At 41.9% G+C, this 21,349-nt stretch overlaps 1 protein-coding gene across 5 annotated transcripts in view; it reads left to right on the forward strand.

The window, feature by feature from the left end:
• The window catches only part of BCAS1 (brain enriched myelin associated protein 1), a 52,700-nt gene extending 33,063 nt beyond the window's left edge, over positions 1-19,637 (forward strand). For 2 of the 5 annotated variants that reach the window (XM_081867715.1, XM_081867718.1), the window contains 6 exons: positions 2,523-2,558; positions 3,874-4,101; positions 6,744-6,905; positions 7,698-7,763; positions 14,216-14,461; positions 16,534-19,637. In XM_081867715.1, coding sequence (XP_081723841.1) covers positions 2,523-2,558; positions 3,874-4,101; positions 6,744-6,905; positions 7,698-7,763; positions 14,216-14,461; positions 16,534-16,608 — 813 coding nt within the window. In that variant the 3' untranslated portion in view covers positions 16,609-19,637. The other 3 variants (XM_081867717.1, XM_081867716.1, XM_081867719.1) reach the window with 3 other exon arrangements.
• The last annotated feature ends 1,712 nt before the right edge of the window (positions 19,638-21,349 follow it).

Raw genomic sequence — 21,349 nt, forward strand, 5'->3', positions numbered from 1 at the left:
AATCCGGCTTAGTGGGGAGGGAGAAAGAAGGCGTCTTGAGCGTTTTAGAGTCTGGAAATCTACTCCTTAAGCAACATCTGTGAATTCAGGGTTCAGGAAGGAAAACCCTCTAACCAATTCATATTGACCATTTTCCATGTTGTGTTAATAACTCCCTCTCACTAACAATGCCCGTGCTGCCTTTAACCTGAGGTTCAATCTGACAAACAATGAAGTCAAAAAGAGACTATTAAAATTAGACCTGACCTGCATGTAAAGCGTTCAGAGAATTTCACGTGCCATTATATTAACGATCCTGCAACAGGTAGGTGGCCCAGTGGTTGTGCTATTTGTGGTGTTTCTTTCTAGCAGTCTTGAAGACACTCCAGAAAGCTACTGGACCAGCACTGTAAAATTGAAATATAGAATAACAGAATTCTATATAACTCCCATCAGTGAAAGGGGGAAATTTGAATGTGCTCTCCACTTGTAAGAAGCATTCCACACCATAGCGGCCACTTGCGCTTCCAGTGACAATGATGGATCCAAGAGTACCCTCAAGCTACAATCTTGCTCCTTTAGGATAAGTCTTCAGATAACTGTAGACAGCTGGTTCCCTGCAACTCCCTCACACTTGTAGAGCAAAGCAGTAGCTGCAAGTCAGCAGTAAAGACCCAGAATGAATGCATGGCTAATTTTGATAACGTCAACGTATTATTATTCTTTATTATTAATCTTTTCAAGACTTTAGCTTATGGTTGCCATTAATTTTGTTTTTAACTCATTTTTATAATGTTTTATAATGTTGTATTGTTTTAGTGTTGTTAGCCGCCCTGAGCCCGGCTTCGGCTGGGGAGGGCGGGATATAAATAAAATTTATTATTATTATTATTATTATTATTCAATATTAGGTATCAATATTTTTGTTTGGAGGAAAAGAATGGGAGCATTCTATCCTGAGGAATGCATATAGACAAAGACCCTTGAGCTGTGGATGGAAAATGAAGTTAATTTCTGAGTGCAGAAATTCCACTGAGACACCCACATGGAATTTTTGGGAGTAGAGGGGATTACATAATAAGTGCATTGATTTGGAATAGAATGGTAGTGGGAAAGGCACTTAGGCTGCTCTGAAACGAAAGTATCGTATCAGTTGCTGTATTTGAAAAGGAAAGATCAACACATTCACCTGAAGGGGGATGAGCTATAGAAGTTGTAACTACAAGATCCTATTTAGGGTCAAGAGAAAAGTTTTGAGGCTCCAGCCCTAACTGTGCTTTAAAAGAAATAAATCTCAGGTAGTTCAGGGGTAAGTATGTCTGAGTAGACACGAGGATCAAGCTGGGAAAAGGCTGCTTCATAGTATGCTTTGCTAATTAAATATATACATTGATAGATGCATGCTCACACATCAGCAAGATGTGCATCTTGTCACAGAGGGAGATGTGCAAACTTCACTATGAAATTTATAAACTGGCACAGTGAACAGGAGCTGCCAGTCTTGCTTCCTGTTGTCCCCGTACCTCATATCTTCTGAAGCCAGCACATTCTTCCTCAAAACCATGGTCACCTTCTGAACCAGGGAAACATTGTTTTTCAGGTCTTAATAACGTTAATACTAATTTCAACCAAAAGTATGTTTTCTAAAAAAAAACAACCGAAATAACATAAATACTAATAGCTGGATACAAGTTCATTGGTGCATTGGGATTACATGAGGAGTTCATTATTGTATACAGTGGTACCTCAGGTTAAGTACTTAATTCGTTCCGGAGGTCTGTTCTTAACCTGAAACTGTTCTTAACCTGAAGCACCACTTTAGCTAATGGGGCCTGCTGCTGCTGCTGTGCCACCAGAGCATGATTTCTGTTCTCATCCTGAAGCAAAGTTCTTAACCTGAGGTATTATTTCTGGATTAACCGAGTCTGTAACCTGAATCGTATGTAACCCAAGTACCACTGTATGAGAAATTTACAATGGAAGTTATGAATGCATACTATGTTTTCAAAAATGGTCACTTTCACTAGGAATTTATGGTGGAACAGGAACAGTTGCAATGACTGTCACTTTGAACACCAGCAAAATGTCTAGACACACTTTTTAATAACAAGAATACAAAGCTGAAAATGAATGAACTGCAGTTAAAATATTATGTTCATTTTTCACAAGGTCCGGTCCTTCCCCTGCCCACCCCCCTAATATTCTTAAGAGGGTCTCTTCTTCAGTCTTCCGAGAGTAGCTGGAAGTGGGGAGGCAGAAAAAGGTCCTCCTTTCCTTCCAGTCTGCAGTTTTAATCTGAAATTTCAGGAGCAGTACTGCGCCCAGAGCTCAGAAACTGCTCACACTAATGAAATCCCCTGTCGCAGAATGCACCTAAAACAATGGGAGTTTTGAACACTGTTCCAAGTTATAGGGTTTCATCATATCTACCGTAAGGCAAACTGATCGTGTGACTCTATCCCTGTTCATAATCACAGGTACTGGGTTGTATGGAATAACAAAACCCCAAATGACTTGTGTATGTGTATTTTCTCTTCTTTTAGGCAAAGAAAGATGCCCAGCAGGCAGCAAATACCAAAGTGAGTAACACTGTTGAAAAGCATTCATGAGTTTCCAGCTGCAAAGAACATTTCTACAAGTTTCAGCTTAATAGAGAGCTAACAGTCTTGTACCTGGCATTGCTCAGGTACAAACTTTAAAAAAATAAAAATCAGTGCCATTTTGAAACTAGTGGTTAAAATCAGTGCAGAACAGTGCACAGCCCACCATCTTGATTCAAAATGGCATCCAGTTGTATCAAAATAGACAAAAATGTGCTCTTTGATCTCAGCATCCACCATGTAGAATTTGGTTACCATATCTTAAGTATCCAAATGTATAGAGAGCCATCATGTGCCCAAAATGTGACTTTAAAAGTCATTTCCTATAAAAGTCATTTCCTCTTCGCCCATGCTATAACCCAGCCTTCCACAACTGGTACTCTCCAGATGTTTTGTACTACAGTTCTCAGCAGTATCAGCCAGTGCTGCCATGCTGGGAATTGTAATCCAAAACATCTTTGTTGTTTAGTCGTTTAGTCGTGTCTGACTCTTTGTGACCCCAGGGACCAGAGCACGCCAGTCACTTCTGTCTTCCACTGCCTCCCGCAGTTTGGTCAAACTCATGCTGGTAGCTTTGAGAACACTATCCAACCATCTCATCCTCTGCCGTCCCCTTCTCCTTGTGCCCTCCATCTTTCCCAACATCAGGGTCTTTTCCAGGGAGTCTTCTCTTCTCATGAGGTGGCCAAAGTATTGGAGCCTCAGCTTCGTGATCTGTCCCTCCAGTGATTTCTGTCCCTCCAGGGCTGATTTCCTTAAGAATGGATACGTTTGATCTTCTTGCAGTCCATGGGACTCTCAAGAGTCTCCTCCAGCAGCATAATTCCTAAGCATCAATTCTTCGGCGATCAGCCTTCTTTATGGTCCAGCTTTCACTTCCATACATCACTACTGGGAAAACCATAGCTTTTAGAGGGCACTAAATTGGGGGAAGGCTGCCATAATGCACAGGGTATGCATAAAAATGTAGGAATGGATGCTCTTTCATAAGCTATAGTTGTGTCATGTTATCTTGTCTCTTTCCCCCATCCTTTTTATTCCCCCCACTTTTTGAAAACACATTCAGCACACATTACTCTCCCCGTCCAAGAATCCTGAGAACAGCAGTTTCTCCCTCACAGAACTACAGTTCCCAGCACCATTAAGAAACTATTGTTCCCATGGTTCTTTGGGGGGAAGCAGTGTGCTTTAAATGTGTGTTGAGGTAAATATCTGGCGTGGGCCAGCACCGCCCCATTCTGCAAATCTTTAAATGGCCCTTTGTCTATTTACAAATTCTTGTGTATGTTTCCAGATTGTTGAGCAGCCTGTAATCACTGCTACCGTGACATCGGAAGCAAACGTCGCTCCACCACAGGAGAGTCCAGCCGCAAAGCAGAACACAAGGGCTCCTGACCCTCCTGCGCCACAACCAGCCATAGCGACAGTGATTGTCACCAACGAAACTCCAAAAGAAATAATAATAACAAAGGAGAGATCTTCTTCTACTCCTACACCCCTAAGTAAATTCTTTCGAAAAAAGGTACGTGTGGGTTTTCTGGATAGCCGTTTTCCTTTCTGGCTAGATTTATTTATAGGAGTTTTTTCATATACCTCACGATAGGTCCTGGGTTGACCCAGTGTTGAAAGGCTTCTTAGAATGGATGATGCCACAGCAAAACCAGATTAAATGCAGGTTTTCCATGGGAGAGTCTTTATTTATTTACTTGCACATGTCAATGACTTCAAAAATTGCTCATTGAGCAGCAGAGCTAAAGGAAATAACTGCTCATTTGTCTTATACGCATGCCCTGTCCATTTCTCAAAAGCTCAAAGCAACCTGCAATATAATAGCAACTTGAAACATCAAACGCCGCTTTTATTTGTGCTAGATTTAATTACATCAAACATACCTCTATTAACACATCAGCTGAGGTATCCCTATCAGCAACAGTAACTGTCATCAGCAAATGAGAGCCAAATCAGTAGCAGGGGTACCATCAATGCAACATTATGTCTTTGGTAAGCCATAAAATAGCCAGTCAGTTAGGCTTCCTGGGTGACTGGATATTCTCCTTGAACCCAGACGTGCCTGGAATTTCCTCCCAGGATACAACTGTTATCACTGGTGAAACTAAACCCACTGCATCAACATAGCATGAGAGACAGAACGCATTTGGGCTACAGCTGTAGCAGCACTGGCTGTAATATGATCCCACACTATACTGTTTTTAAAAAAACGAAGTCCCAGGAGATTGCTTCTGCTCTGCCTTATTGAGGATACATTCTGCTTTGGGAAGAGAACAAACTCCTGCAGCTAGATAACTGGTTACATCTGGTGAGCTGGAAGACCAAATTTAATTGCATCACTGCAACAGCTAATGCCATATGCTAATAAAATTTACATCAATGGGGATGCAGTTTGACAAGCACCACATCAATATTTGTTGTTCTGGAGTGGTTACAAGGGTTTCTTTGAACAGTGCCATTGGATTTTAATGTGCATGCTGTATTTTATTTCATAGCTGTGATTTAAGGTATTCTGTCTTTCTGTTCGGTCATCTTTTGTTGCAATATAGCAATGCTGCATTACATTTTATACTAAGAGTAAAATAAAAGTTGAAGATGACATGGTGACCATATCACAGCCGCTAATAATGGTGCTGGTTCTTTTTAAGGTTGTGTATTTTCTAATTTATTATTTGTTCTAACTGTCTTGTCAGTAAACTCAGGACCTCTCCAGACATCCATTTTATGTGAATTCATGATTATTTGTGCTGATGGTCGTATCGGGGCGATTATTTGCAATCCTGCTTTCAGTGGGGCAAACGTACTGATGCATTTCCAAACAGTGCATCTCCCCAACTTCCTCCTGAAACCCTGTAACATTCCATACCACAAATGTTCGCTGGTCATAATTTGCTGTGCCATAGCACAAGTGTGCCCCTTCAGACTCCTTTCCAACATTGCAGTGGCATCTCCCAACAATTAATAAAGTGGACTGTCCAGTATAAATCCACCACTAATGAACACCCGCAAAATGTCTGGAGGGGTCCTCAACTGATGTAATTTCTATTACTACTGTTAATAACACCACAGGCTAAGTAGCTAATGGTTACTTCACTCTTGAATTTAAGCGTGAAACTGCACATTGTGATGCAAACAATGGGCTGCTGGCAAGAAAAGCAGCTCTATGTTCAGTTTTCTCCTTTTTCCTTGTGACTATTTTGCTAATCTTGCCCACATGCTTGGCAACACAGCTTTATGGGTTTCCCCAACTCTGCTCCACGTAACTGACTGCCCCCTGGTCAGCAGCAGGGTAGCACATTATGTTGGTCAATACCATGGGAAATTTCACTTCACGCTACCAAGGAGAAATGGGAGAAGTGGATCACGGACTGTCACCTTTCAGCAGCAACTCTCTGCTGCCTAACATTCAGTTCCTCCCCAACATCTAATGTTATGGGTTACCGCACCAGTGAGTAAACAGGCAGTAGGGATTTCATAGCTTACCTCCTTGGCACTTTGTTAACCACAGTGTTGCAGAAACTCCACCATTGCCATGCCAAAAGTGGACTGAGCAGCGATATTTACAGATACCATGGGCATGTGAATGTGAGCTTTATCTATACATTCAATGAAATCACTTGGTGTACTCTTGCTATACTATACCACTTCACGCTGCAGGTAGGCGGGATGGCATGTCTGAAGTTTCCCTTACATAAAAATAAATGCCATGCATGTAGAAATGTAGCATGCCAGGGGAAAAGGTTCTAACCTAATTTTCCACCTGGCATGCTAATTTTCTTTGGGAAGGGATCTGATGGTCTGTTTGTTTAAGTCATTTGTGGACTATGAACAGATCTCAAAGTAGTTTATATCAACGAAGCAGTTTGTTAGCTTTTATAAGCAGCCAAATATATTCAGGAAGTTACTAGAAAGGATTTTCTCCAAGGAAACTCTAAAATCTAGTTGTGTTTCACAGAAGGTGGGAGTGGCATCCAGGGTGCAAAAATCCAACCTGTTTCCTATAAAATCTGTCTCTTTAAGTTTGAAATAAATGTTCATCCTTCTGAGATGATGGCTCTTATTCCCATAAGAGATTCTGAATTTCTAAAGTAGGCCATCTTAATTTATCTATATGCATTCCACTGTTCCTTAACATTTGTTACAAATAACCTGCAGACTCCAACAGATGACATCGAGGTGATAAACACGGAGAGGATCGAAGCATCTCCCCAAGCCCCAGCTAAAGTCGAAAGCAGAAGTCAGGAAGCAGCAGAAGTAAAGTCCAAAGGAGATGAGAAGCCCAGCAAAACTAAGGATCTGAGGAAATTATTTAAATTGGTAAGAAGGGTATTTTTGAATCTGTATGGGAGGAGGTATAAAGTATGACCTAGAAGGGATTAATTTGTAAAGTATTTGAAATAGCCAAACAGAGTAGTTAGAGTACCGCAACATTTGTTGGTGGCCTACGGTGGAGCAATTCCTCTCATGATCTCACCATCTCACCTCCCTTCCTTACTCCCACCCCCTGCAACAGGCACCATATTAGAAACAGTCAGAACTATAGAGTAAACTCACCACCTCCATAAGTCATACAACAGATAATGGGCACTTAGAAGTTCCAGACAGGTGTGTATTGTGGAATCAAAACTCTTCATACATGCACGTTTCTTGACACTGCCAGCATCAAAATGCCAGTGTATAATTTCCTCCCATTTAATCCACATTTACCCCAATTTCTGGAGAACCTTAAGGCCATTCCCTCTTCTAAATGTTTGTTGATTTTTCACTCCACACAATCAGTCAAACAGCACCCACCAGTGAACTCTAACAGGACCTGCTCAAAGTTGTTGCCTGCCTTCAGAATTGCAGCAAGCCTATAAAGAACACCCGAGGAAATGAGAAGTCTCCACATTTGCCCTAAACTGACATACAGTATTTAAGGGGCTCCGTAGATTTGAAAGAGGGAGGTATGCTTTATCTGGATTGGATTCATTTGAAAAAAGTTCACAAGTGTAAAAACAGGGTTAGGGGCTAAGGAATCTAGCTAGCATTGCCTGTTAAAGTCCTCTGTAACCACAACATTACAGAAACATGGTAAGAAGAAATGCATCTAACCCTTTGTTATTCTAGCCAGTCAGAGGTGACGCAGTAGTAGTTGCTCCAGAAGAGGTAAATGGGCAAGCCCCTGATGCCCAAGTAAGTGTATGGATTCGATCTTCTCTTGGTGACGGGTTCAGCTGGTATCTACTTCCGGAGCCTTACTTTGCTGTTTCTTCTTCTTTCATGACAGCAAAACTCATCTGTCCATTGAGCATGTTTTGTTCAGCATCTGACCAATTGTGTTCCATACTTTACTTGCTTCATTTTTTGCAGCTGAATTTGGGACTGCTGGGTTTAAAAACTGTCACTATTGCCTTTGGAAACAAATCTCTGTATCCATAATTGCAGTCAAAACTAAAATTAATAAATTGTTTGGGTTTTTAAATGACCAGATTTATCAAAAGCACTGCAAGCATATATCCAATAGTTCATGCATTTTATACATTTCTAAAGAACCTCTAACACCATTTTAAGCTACCAGATCTTTACAAAAATTCAACGTAAGGATAAATAAAGACAATTCCGTCTTATCTGTATGTTTGTTCTCAAGTTTGTCTTAAAACCCTCCCTATGTTCTTATTTTTATGTGTAGTGCATGTCAGTCTGGCATCTGTGTAAAGTTATTAATACTGTATCAAGTCCATTCACTTCATATTAACTTAGTTTGCTATTTCTTCTACAGTAGTGAAATAATACATTTAAAAGTTAATGGGTTGAATCCAACACTGCTGTTCTGCTCACACAGCAGATTTTCCCTTACGCAGAACTTCTCCCTCTCCTTTCAGTAACTCAATAACTGTTCCAGACAGTTGGGGGACTTTCCAGAGCAGATTTGGGGTGGAGGGCATCACAGGAAGAGAAGAGGAAGGTCCTATCTTGCAAGTGGAACTCGTGTTCCATTGCAAAAGTGAACTTCCAACTAGTATATTAATTTATTGCATTTAATTAAAGGTTAGCTCTGCAACCAGTGATTATAAGTACCTTAGCTCTACCTCTCTTTCAAATCAGAACCAGTGAAGGCGGTGACAGTCCTGTGTGAGTGTCTGGAGGCGGTTGGAGGATGGATGGCGGCTAACAGATTGAGATTGAATCCTGACAAGACAGAAGTACTGTTTCTGGGGGACAGGAGGCGGGCAGGTGTGGAGGACTCCCTGGTCCTGAATGGGGTACCTGTGCCCCTGAAGGACCAGGTGTGCAGCCTGGGAGTCATTTTGGACTCACAGCTGTCCATGGAGGCACAAGTTAAATCCGTGTCCAGGGCAGCTGTGTACCAGCTCCATCTGGTACGCAGGCTGAGACCCTATCTGCCTGTGGACTGCCTCGCCAGAGTGGTGCATGCTCTGGTTATCTCCCGCTTGGACTACTGCAATGCACTCTACGTGGGGCTACCTTTGAAGGTGACCCGGAAACTACAACTAATCCAGAACGCAGCAGCCAGACTGGTGACAGGGAGCGGCCGCCGAGACCATATAACACCGGTCTTGAAAGACCTACATTGGCTCCCAGTACGTTTCCGAGCACAATTCAAAGTGTTGGTGCTGACCTTTAAAGCCCTAAACGGCCTCGGTCCAGTATACCTGAAGGAGCGTCTCCACCCCCATCATTCTACCCGGACACTGAGGTCCAGCACCGAGGGCCTTCTGGCGGTTCCCTCACTGCGAGAAGTCAAGTTACAGGGAACCAGGCAGAGGGCCTTCTCGGTAGTGGCGCCCTCCCTGTGGAATGCCCTCCCACCAGATGTCAAAGAGAACAACAACTACCAGACTTTTAGAAGACATCTGAAGGCAGCCCTGTTTAGGGATGCTTTTAATGTTTGATGTATCATAGTATTTTAATATTCTTTTGGAAGCCGCCCAGAGTGGCTGGGGAGGCCCAGCCAGATGGGCGGGGTATAAATAATAAATTATTATTATTATTATTATTATTTTTCCCAGTTATGTGCTGTTAAAACCTTTGCCACCATTAATACATAATGAAGTAGAAATGGCTGTACTGCAGCCTTCATATATTGGATCAAATGATTTGAGATTTAGTACCTGATGTGGACAGTACAGGCAGCAGACTGATAGCTTTCATTTGTGAAATGTGGATACTCATTGCTGTCCATTGCGAACCACAAAACACAGGCCTATTGCTGAAGCCTGTGAGCTAGCAGAAGCTTATCTTTTGGGGGCTCAGGGGTCCCATTGGCCCATCACAACCCCTCCAGGGGCAACATAACATTGGAAGATGCACCCAGTGTGTGGGGTGTGTAAGCTCTCTGGATGAAGGACTGACTGCCCATGAACCATATATAAGCCACTGTGAGCTCTTTGCAAGAAAAGTCAGCAATAAGTGTAACAAATAAACACCCCTTCTCAGTTTGCATTGGGTAAATAGGGGACACTTACTTTTCTTTACGATGTTTGGTGTTGGGCATTGCACTGGTTGTTATCAATTCATTTAGCCGACCATCCCTTTCAGTAAGCCTTGAGGTCTTACATCATAACACTGTACATATGCAATGTGCCTACAACACTTCACCGTTGCTAAGGGAACAGTTCCCAATCAGCTCCATTTAACTTCATGGTGGTGGCAACAGTATAGAGCCCTGAAAGAAGAGGGAAGAGGTCACAGCACAGCAAAAAACGTGCAGAATAAGACTGTTTGCTGCACCACTCTGGAGCACTGCCAGTGCAAGGGCCCATTTGTCCTCTGTTGGGGGCATCCCCTCTTGGATGCTCTGCTATCACTTTCCTGATCTTTACCAAAATGCAGTCCACCAAAGGTTGAAGAGTTTGATTGATTCAGGTCTCAAGTCAATTAAAATCTCTGGGGCAGACTTGAGTAGCATTCGTCAGGAAAACTATGATCCCATTAATCTGGTTTTCCTTTCTCAAGAAATGCTTGCTGCCTACAAGCTGAGACAGATTGTTGGGTCTGGATCAGCTGTTAGGAAGGGGAGTGATACAGTTCGTTATTTACAGCTTTCCTTTCTTCTATTTCCCTGCGTTCTTTCCTTCAACATTAAAATGTGCCAAATTTGCTGCTTTGAAACATGCTGACATTCTGCCTGATTCAAAGATAAGATGATATCCTGAACATGCTCTTTCCACTTAGCTCAAGGGCAACCTTTTCTTGACACCACCATTTGTTCTTCACAGTCACCTGAAACTTGTGAAGAGAAGGAGTGGGATGATCTTAGAAATCACTGGGTGGTTGCAGTGGGGCTGCATTTTAAAAAATGCTGAGCTCCTGTGTTTTTAACAGTTTCGCGGCAGGTGGAAACGGGGGGGGGGGTCAATTCTTTCCTCATAGCTGTACATCCTTAGTAATTGCTAGAGGGTCACATACTTCCTTTAGTGCTTCCCCAACCCACCTTTCTGTTATGTCAGTCCCTCAGCTTTTAATTCAAACCAGCCATGAATAGTTTGTGTAGACATAATGCATGGAACACTAAACCAAATCATGGCGTGAATGAGCAGGCATGTGGGTTCTTGGAGAGAACTGCTTTGCTTCTTTGCTGGTCCTGCTGCTGCCCCGCTCCAGAGAGCCAAGCCATGGTTTGGCTTAGTGTTACATCCTAACCCAGGCTCATTGTTTAACTAGCAGACAAACCAGGAAGTGAAGCCAAAGTTTGTTCTATGGCTTACTGCTCATAGTTTGCTTGTTTGCATTAAGCCATGGTTCAGTCAGCCATCCCTAGCCTTTAGTCATGGTTTGTTGTAACCATGGTGGACAATGATGCATCTAAGCTAACTTTTGTTTCAAATACTGGGCTTGTGTTATCACAGTGGTTAACGGTGTGGCTGATAAAAACTGTAGGTATTGGGAGAAATTGAAGAGCTACAGAGAGAAGAAGGGAAGAGCTACAGGGAGGGCAGGAGTGCCAGCATGGCCCCGCGACCATGGTTGCCTGGGGCCATGGGTGCCATGCAGTGTGCATGACCACGGCACCAAAATTTGTAGGTACCCGGCCCCTTCATGGGGAATTTTGTGGGTGCTCCCAGGGTCCCAGGGAGTTGGCAACTATGAGTGAGGGTCTCTGCAATCAAGCAGCCCACACCTACATCTCTTAATTGTGGTTTGAGTCTTGAGCAAGGCACTGGTTGTACACCAGCCTAGACCAGTGTTTCCCAACCTTGGGCCTCCAGCTGTTTTCAGACTACAATTCCCATCATCCCTGACCACTGGTCTTGCTAGCTAAGGTTGATGGGAGTTGTAGTCCAAAAACAGCTGGAGGCCCAAGGTTGGGAAACACTGGCCTAGACAATAAAGTAGGGATGTTTGAAAAGAAACAGCATGGGAACTTCCTTCATGCAGACTCCAGAAGCTGATTCTGCAATCTGTAAATGTTATTATGCCAGAGGTATGGATTCAGAGGTTTCATACACCAAGGCACGCTGCCCGAGCAAATTAAATTCAGAATGTTTTTTTAAAAAATAATAATTAAAACTTAAGAGTTTTACATTAACCCACAGGTTGCCTATAAACCCTGAAAATATCATGACCTGTGACTTTCAGCCACCTTTAAAGCATGTGTGTGGCTTCCAGATGTATAGCTTGGGCATAACATCCCAGATGCACAATAATGGCTAAAAGCAGGGAAAGGGGTCATATTATTTCGTTTCACTTTGTAATCTAACATTGCCGTTCACTTCCTCTTTCTTTTAAACAAACTGTAGCATTTTGTTGTGAACCTTTTTGAACTTTGTCCATATCCTGTTCTTATTTCACTCCCTTTGCTATAGTGAACTGTCTTGTAATCGTTGTTACTTTGGAAACAATAATAATAATATTTTAAAAATGAATGAATGTAAAAAGTCATGTTTTCTCCATTTGCAATTCCATGCAGAATTTTCTATGGCATTGGACTACCTTGACCAAATCATGGCTTGTCAATCTTCTGGTGGAGCATTGTAATTTTACACTGTGGAAATTTGTCCATGCAATCTTTCTTTTCTGTAGCCCAGTGTCATTTATCTGTTATCTTGATCTTTCAAATCTTTCTCTGTCTCTGTCTCCCATCTTTTGGTTTCATGATTCCTGGCTTGGGAAGAGAACACTGTTACTGCTTTGTTGTAATGCTGTTCTTGCATGCATGCATGAGAAAACATTGTGTCTCTAGGGTTGTGTTTAGATGGTAACTTCCTAGGCTCCAGATTATAGATCCTATTATTATGCAAATTATACCTGCTGACATTTCCTACTCTGCATAACTATGAAAGGTGCAGGAGCCCTGATCTCCTTTGCATCTGGCCAGCCTAGTTGCCAACATGAGAAACTGCATTATACCAAGTCAGGCCAGAAATCTATATAGTTCAGTACTGACTACACTGATTGACAGTGGCTCTGCAGGATTTGAGAAAGGGGTTCTCCAAGGATTTGACTAGGGCCTTCTGCATGCAAATAAAGTGGTCCCATTAGGGATTCCAAATTTTAGGGTTCGTAGTTAATGTTAAGTACGAACCCTGTGTTTGATGTATCAATTACTCATTTTGTGGGGTGCAGCGAAATGTGGGGTTTTCGCTGCAAAACAACTACAAAGGTTTGGCACAGGTTTGGAGGGGATTCCAAATTTGGGGGTTCATAGTTCATATCCAGTACGAACCCTGTGTTTTATGTATCAATTACTCATTTTGTGGGGCGCTGCAAAACACAGGGTTTTCGCTGCAAAACAACTGCAAAACTTTGGCACAGGTTTGGAGGGGTTCCTAAATTTTGGGTTCATAGTTAATTTTCGAAAAGAAAGTCCTCTGTCACAAAAAGGGGGATACCTTTTTGGTTTAGGAAGCTGTGGCGGTTATTGCAGTGTTAAGCAGTACCCCATGCAAATCCCACGTTCATCTGCAGCTGGTTCCAGTCAATTGGGTGAGCGGCATTGATTTAAACAGCCCATGTGTCTTGCCATGTGGTTCAAATATCGCCGCAGCCTTGAAGTCACTAAGCAGCCTTCAGCAAACTGCTACCTCTTAGCCTCAGAACTCCATCTATAATATGGAAGTGGCAGTCACCCTGGACTGCTTTAGAGGATTGTTGTAACTACTACCAAGGTTATATTTGTGGCGTGCTTTGGACGCTCTCTAAAAACATATTAGGGATGCCTGAATAAGATCCATCTAGACATGGCCCTAACTTAAATGCCTTTCCTTGATTTTTTATTATGCATGGAGAAATGCATAATAAAAACAACAGACATGTGTAAAAAGAAATGCTTTGCAGAAAGCCACTTGTGCATTTTCCTCCACGAGAGTAGTCCCACAACTGTAAAAAGGGCAACTTGTGTGTGAGAGAGAGAGAGGGGAGGAGGGTGGCAGGCTGAAGATACTAGTATTATGATGTGCAGCCCAATCCTATGCATGTGCAGGGAGAAATAAACCCTACCATGGCTCTTATTTCCTCATTAAGTGTGCATAGGATTGCAGCAAATAGATTTTCCACCATTTGGGTTGCATGTGCATTGGAGGCGAAGTAGTTTTAATTTTAAATAAACTGGGGGGCCTCCTGGCAAATGCATTTCTTTCTTTCTTTCTTGTTTTAAAAAATAACTGCTTTTGAAACTGCTTTAGACACTGGACTTCAAAGACAGGCCCTTGACCCAGGCTGAGAACAGAGAACCTGTGGCTGAGAGGAGCCAAGAGAGTTCAGCAGAGAACCAGCAAGGAAACAAACAGGAAGCCAAAGACCAGCCAGACTCCACAGAGCAACAAACAGCCGAGACAGACTCCCTTCAGAACGGAGGGGAAGCTGCGAAGGAAAACACTGTGAAGAGGATAGAGAAGAGACAGTCATTCGGAGGGTTTTTTAAGGGCCTTGTACGTTACCTTTCATTTTTCTTTAGCAATCCTGGTGTAGCCACCATTCTGGGAAGCTTTCGTGTATAAGCATGTTCTGTTCCCAGGACAAATTCCTTCCAGTAGCACCTTAAAGACCAACTAAGTCAGTTCTTGGTATGAGCTTTCGTGTGCATGCACACTTCTTCAGATACCTTCTTTCAGTGTGCATGCACACGAAAGCTCATACCAAGAACTGACTTAGTTGGTCTTTAAGGTGCTACTGGAAGGAATTTGTTTTGTTTTGACTATGGCAGACCAACACGGCTACCTATCTGTAACTGTTCCCAGGAGTTCACTTGTATGCCAGTTTGTCAATTGGGGTTGTAATGCGTTTGGTAAAGAGCAGGGCCAGTGCTAAATTTAAAGGGGGGCTGGGCAAGGAGCCTTCTCCTTAGGCATGGACAAATCTCTCAATTTTGGTTTCTCATTTTTCCAAACTTATATTCAGTTCTCCATGTTTCCATAGCAGTTTTCAACTTTTTCTTTTTTAAGTCCTCTGAAAAAAAATATCTGGGTTTTCTCCTAATCTATACACTTTTGTGTGCAATTTTGCCTTATATACACATTTTTGCAAACAATTTTCCTACTATGATGCATTGTTGCATGGTGTTTCTGCATTTTAGTACACATTCCCCTTTTTATACACTTTTGTAAACAATTTTTGGTTGGAGAACTGAATTACAAAATTCAGAAAAGTCTGGATTTTGATGGATAATTGTGTTATGGTTCATGCATTGTTTGGGGACATACAAATTAGATGTTTTTGCACTAAAATTGCATTAAAATGCAAGTAAGGTAAATTTCTCCCTACTACTACTCCTCCCTAACCTTGTCCGGTGGCAACAGCAGTGGGGTGGCACTTAGTCCAGTATTGAAAAGAGAAACACTGGGTAAAAAGGCTGATTCAACAACTGCCACCATCATACATTTCCTGTGAATCTTGGACTGTGAACCTGACTGCCTGTTTTTCATCTTTTCTTCTGCTGGGTCAATCCCAATTCTTACCCCTTCCCATCTCCAGTTCATATATGTGTCAATTCTTATCCCTTCTTACCCCTGCCAATTCTTACCCCTTCCCATCTCCTGTTCATATATGTGTCATGTCTTCTAGATTGTGCGCCTTTGGGCAGGATACTTTGTGCTTTATTTTTTCCAATTGCTAATCATTTAGCAGAGGGCACTAAATTAACAACAGCAATACATACATGTATATACTGAAAGCACTTTGACTTCATCTCTTCCAACTACTTGCTATAAGGAAAGCTAAAGGGATAAGCAGAGACTCCTGGAACCTCTTGGAGGCCACTGCTAATAACATCATATATTTGAGCCTTCCTTATACATGTGAATGCTAATGGTGATTTATTTTTAAAACAATATATGTACGTAGGGTCATAACGTCTAATGTGTTAGAACTGGCAAATCTACACTGGTCTAACCTCTTCTTGCCCACCAGATCACATAAGGCCCCACAACATACTGGCTTTTCTGCATGAATAATTCAAACCACATGAAGGTTATCTTATGAATGACATTAAATGCAAAATAAACTTTCCTGAGACATGAGCTTTCAGATGCTACAGCCAGGACTGGATGTTTTCTGTGATTCTGCACAAGCACAGAGAAAGTGCAAAATGGGATCACTGGGTACATACCCTTGTCTTTCTTTTCTTAAAAACCCAAGTTTCTAGTCCTTTTGCTTACCAACCTTAAGTTGCAAGCAGTCTCTGACTCAAGAGCTGCTGAATAAGATTTCCGGTAGTCTAGGTGTACTATTTCAAAGTCCCGGCTCCTCCCCATAACTTACTGGTTATGGACATATTACAGGTTTTCTTTTGATACATTTTTTTTTTAACTCAGCATTGTGCAGAATTGTTTTTAAGTGAAAATTTACACACAGCCTATTTCACCGTCTGTATAAAATGGGCTACAAGCTTAGTAAGAATGTAAGTGGAAAACGCCTATGTGATGCTCCAACATAATCAGCTATTTAGCATCTTCATCAATATCTTTACATCTCTCTCTCTCTCTGTTTTTTCCCCCATCAACAGAGCCCCAAACGGATGTCCGATGCCGAAGTACAAACAGATCCAGTATCAATCGTGCCTTTTGTGAAACCCAAGTAATGAATGCACCGAACCAAATGACGGATCGTTGGATCTCTGCCATCATTTCCCCCCACCCATGCAGTGCAAAAAAGGAGACTTCCTTCGGTTCATTTCTCTTCCCTTCCACCCCCTTGCTTCGTGTGGTTGTTGCCAAACAATAGCTGTGCTAGGCTCAAGCAAAGACTGGTGTACATTCTGGATTTCTTCAGAAGGTTTTCTTCAAATAGGCTAACTTAAAGGTCACAGAAAAGCAATGGAGAAACTCTTAGAGTTGAGGACAGCTCAGCTGCTGGGAAGGTTAATGGGAAAGGAAAAGACAAGAGAGTTGTGTCAGTCCAAGGGGTAGGGAGAGCAATATTGACTATGGCCACCAACATAAAAATCCTCACCACGTAAAAGCTCACCATTCTTAGGGCAAAGCCAGATGTTACTTTAATAGCTCTATTATCAACCACATCTGTGTATGTGTGCATTTTAAAATTGAATACCAGGGGCATGTGGGGAGGGGAGGTTTATCCCTCCCCCCCCCAGCTACGAAGCTGATTAAAATTAACCAAAGGGAACGTCTTCTTCCCACTCTATCAAAGCTAATTGCTGTTAGTGGAGGGCAATTTTTGTCAGGATTGCATCTGGGAAGAGAATTGTTAAGGTTCCCTTTCCTTCATGCTGCAGTCCCTATGAAAATTGGGGAGGCGGGGAAAAGCATGTGCCTGGTCTTGAGTTTTTCAAAACAAGATGTGGTTGCTAATTAGAGCATTAAAGTAATGCTTGGTTTCGACTGGAGACCTCTGCTCCCACATCTGGCCCTGTCATGCCATCTTATGGCAGGGTTCCCCCCCCCCATACTCTGTCTCTGGGCAGCCTCACTGAACCAAGACATATGTCTCTGATGACCAGATCTTAATGTGCATGCCTTTGTCCAGGGCTGAGCCCAGCATATTGATCCACTTCACATCACCTGCAAGGGGAAAGCAAAATTATGAGAGTCTCTTATTACCCCCAGCTGCAGTAAACATGTTGGGCAGTTTATTGGAGCTGCCAAATTTAGTGCACCCAGTTAGAATATTAATAATTTGTATCTTCATTGCTTTTTTCTTTACACAATATGCAGATTGTGTTTCCCTGGTTTGTAGGCTGATTACAGCCCTAACGGTTCTTTATCCCAAGCCTGCATTCCAAGCTCTCCCTGTATGTGTACCTATGCAGATAAGGTCTACTTGTATGTGTACCTATGTGTACCTATGCAGATGTCTACTTGTTAACAATCTTTACAGCACATCATACCAGTTTAAGCTGGACTGATTAGAATAACTGTGAGCACACAGCAGTGTTGCAGTCAAGTGGTGTAGAATCCTTCCTTGTCATAAGCGTGGAGAATAGCAGAGACTAAGTTGCTCAGGAAGATGGTGGTCAAAGCTCAATGTTTGTGTTAGCCAGCAAAACTGCAACCTGAAGGTTCAGATCTTCCCACTTGCCTATCTCTGAACATGGGGAAGTTATCTTATACTGTGTTGAGACCATTGGTCCATATAGCTCAGCATTGCCACCTCTAAATGGTCACAGCCCTCCAAGATCTCAGGTCTTTCCCATCCCAATATGTGAGATTGAATCTGCCACCTACAATATTGCAAAGTATGAGTTCTCTCACTGTGCTGTTGTTCCTTTCAATTGCCTGTGGCTACTCTAGGAATCAAAGTCAGTTTTGTAGATGTATCGTCAGGTGAGAGAGACAACCTTTTAAGAGGAGGCAGTCTTCTTACACCTCTCTGTAACCTGGTGCAGATATAGTGGGCATGGTTAGCATTTGTTGCTAACCCTGGTTCTATCCTTTGCAGTGAAAAGATCTAGTTTTCCTAGTTATGCTCTATAACCAGAGAATAGCTCTGTTAGTCATTCTCAGCTTCATAAATATGTGGTTTCCTAACCTGTGGCTTAGGAAGCCTGAAACAATTGCCCAATGTATATAGGGCGAACTTGTTGCCTTAACCGTGGTTTGGTCATTGCAGATGCAGTACATAACCACAGCTAATGCAAACTATGGTTTGCAAACACACTTCAGTCCATAGTTTCCCACCCTATTTTCCAGGCAACTCTTAATGATCATCTAATTAATCAGATGCAGTGCTTAACCATGGTTAAGAAAGTAAAACACAGTTAAGTGTTATGTCTGCATAGGGTAATGTGGAAGATGGAATGATTATTCTAACAAACAAAGTAAGAAAACATTCTAAGCCTGCAATTCTAAAGAAAATGCAATTACTCAGAATTAAGATTTATTGAACAGTAGACATTGCATTGGGTTGCACAGCGTAATAAGGGTGCTGTTTAAAATAATTATAGTTAGATGGAGGTGATAAGAAGGATTCTGTTTTTGTGGCAAAATTATGTGGAGGCAAAATTATGTGGAGGGTGGAAGAATAAGTATAAAGCTTTTAAAATCATCATTTGATAAATTGAACATTGACAATAATTTTTTTAATAAAAAAAAAGTTTGTGGTTATAAGTGCCAAGGTCATATAACTCAACTTTTAAGAGTGTGTTTCAAATTGATTTTCAAGTTATTAATATTGAAAAGGCTGAAATGTACAGGACTTCTAACTCATTCTCATCTATTTTCTTCCTTGATGTAATAAAATGGGGGGAAATTAGCTTTTGAAAAGAAAGTGATTAAAGTATTAACAAAAATGCAGCACAATGGAGCCCTTTATATCACTAACTCAAAGGATGTATTTACTTTTGTTATTAATTTTTTTCTTATCATTAAAGAAAAACACTTCAGTTTTACAGAAACATTTTTTAGTTTATGCCTGTAACTAAACTTAATTCCTTAAACAAAAACAATACCAGATTATAAGACTGAACAAAATTTTGCCTGCTTCCAAAAGATCATATGAGATGCAAGTTTAATAGTGTTCATGGAAAATTCAGATATGTGTGTTATTGTAAAAGCAAGGAAGAATAAGACTAATGATATAAACTAGCACCTGAATTCTAAATAGTTGTATATTTTGATTTTCTTCTGATTCAATAAACATTCCTGAAGAGAACTCATTTGCATTTTTAGTGTTTCAACTGAAAGTCATCATTCATGGTCACAGTTATTTTAAATCTGATATGGAGTTGATGGAAGAAGATTATACAATACAGTGGTACCTCGGGTTACATACGCTTCAGGTTACATACACTTCAGGTTATAGACTCCCCTAAACCAGAAATAGTACCACGGGTTAAGAACTTTGCTTCAGGATGAGAACAGAAATCGTGCTCCAGCAGTGCGGCGACAGCAGGAGGCCCCATTAGCTAAAGTGGTGCTTCAGGTTAAGAACTTTGCTTCAGGATGAGAACAGAAATCGTGCTCCAGCGGTGCGGCGGCAGCAGGAGGCCCCATTAGCTAAAGTAGTGCTTCAGGTTAAGAACAGTTTCAGGTTAAGAACGGACCTCCGGAACAAAGTAAGTACTTAACCCGAGGTACCACTGTAGTATTTTAAAAGCGAATGGATGTGTTCTTGGAGACTAACCACCACACAAACTGTTTACATACATTGTACCTAAGTCAGTTTTTGCATATCCCATTTCTACTAAACTGCATGGGACAGGGTGGTGGAACACCGTATCAGCTAATACACACACATTAGCCACAATCTAGCATGGACCCTAGAGCCTGCTAGTTGAGGAAAACAGAGCAATGGACTAGATCGGCCATTGCTTAGATCCAGGACACACATTTGCATGCATTACACATATTCACCCAATTTTGCATGCCAGTGCACATGCAAGTTTTAAGCAAATCTGTGTGCCCTTTCTTGGCAATGTGTAAGTGCCCCCCCCCTACGGTACTATATGCAAGGCTACTTTACCCTGCTGGTTACTGATGTTTGGTAAATATTGTCTGGTAAGGTAAAAAGTAAAGGTAAAGGACCCCTGTATGGTTAAGTTCCGTCAAAGGCACTCATCTTGCTTTCAGGCCGAAGGAGCAGGCATTTGTCCACAAACAGCTTCCTGGGTCATGTGGCCAGCAGGACTAAACCACTTCTGACACAATGTGACAGAAGCCAGAGTGCACGGAAATGATGTTTACCTTCCTGCCACAGAGGTGCCTATTTATCTACTTGCACTGTCATGCTTTCGAACTGCTAGGTTGGCAGGAGCTGGGGCAGAGCAACGGGAGCTCACTCCATCGCAGGGATTCGAACCACCAACCTTCTGATCGGCAAGCCCAAGAGGCTCAGTGGTTTAGACCACTAGTTGAAGGGATAAAGAAAACTTAATATTTATTACTCATGGCAAATAAAGCCATTCCAAGTCTAAGTTTTAAATGTGACCAATATGGATCCAAGAAGTTAACACCAGTATATGCTAACTCATACTGACTGAACTTGCAGAAGAAGCAGGAAGGAAGTAAAGCCTGAGTAGACTATCTGCTCATGTTGCCTCCTATTTGCCTTTCTTCTAAACTAAGTCTCAAATTCTGTAACCCAGGGGTGGCCAACTCCCAAAAGACTGTGATCTACTCACAGAGTTAAAGATTGGCAGTGATCCACACCCTTTTTTGGGGGGGAGGGGGGGTTTCAGGTCAAAGTTGAGCTTTTTTTAGGTGAGTCAAACTTGTTGAGCTTCTTTTGGGGGAGCCAGTGATCTACCAGAGATATCCAGTGATCTACCTGTTTGACGAGCCTGCTATAACCTTTCCTCTTGGGAGAATCACTCTATCCCCTTATCATTTTGGCTTACCTTTTCTGAACTTTTCCCAACTCTACAA

The sequence above is a fragment of the Podarcis erhardii genome (assembly GCF_964252035.2).
Source record: "Podarcis erhardii genome assembly, chromosome: 6".
Taxonomy (NCBI): domain Eukaryota; kingdom Metazoa; phylum Chordata; class Lepidosauria; order Squamata; family Lacertidae; genus Podarcis; species Podarcis erhardii.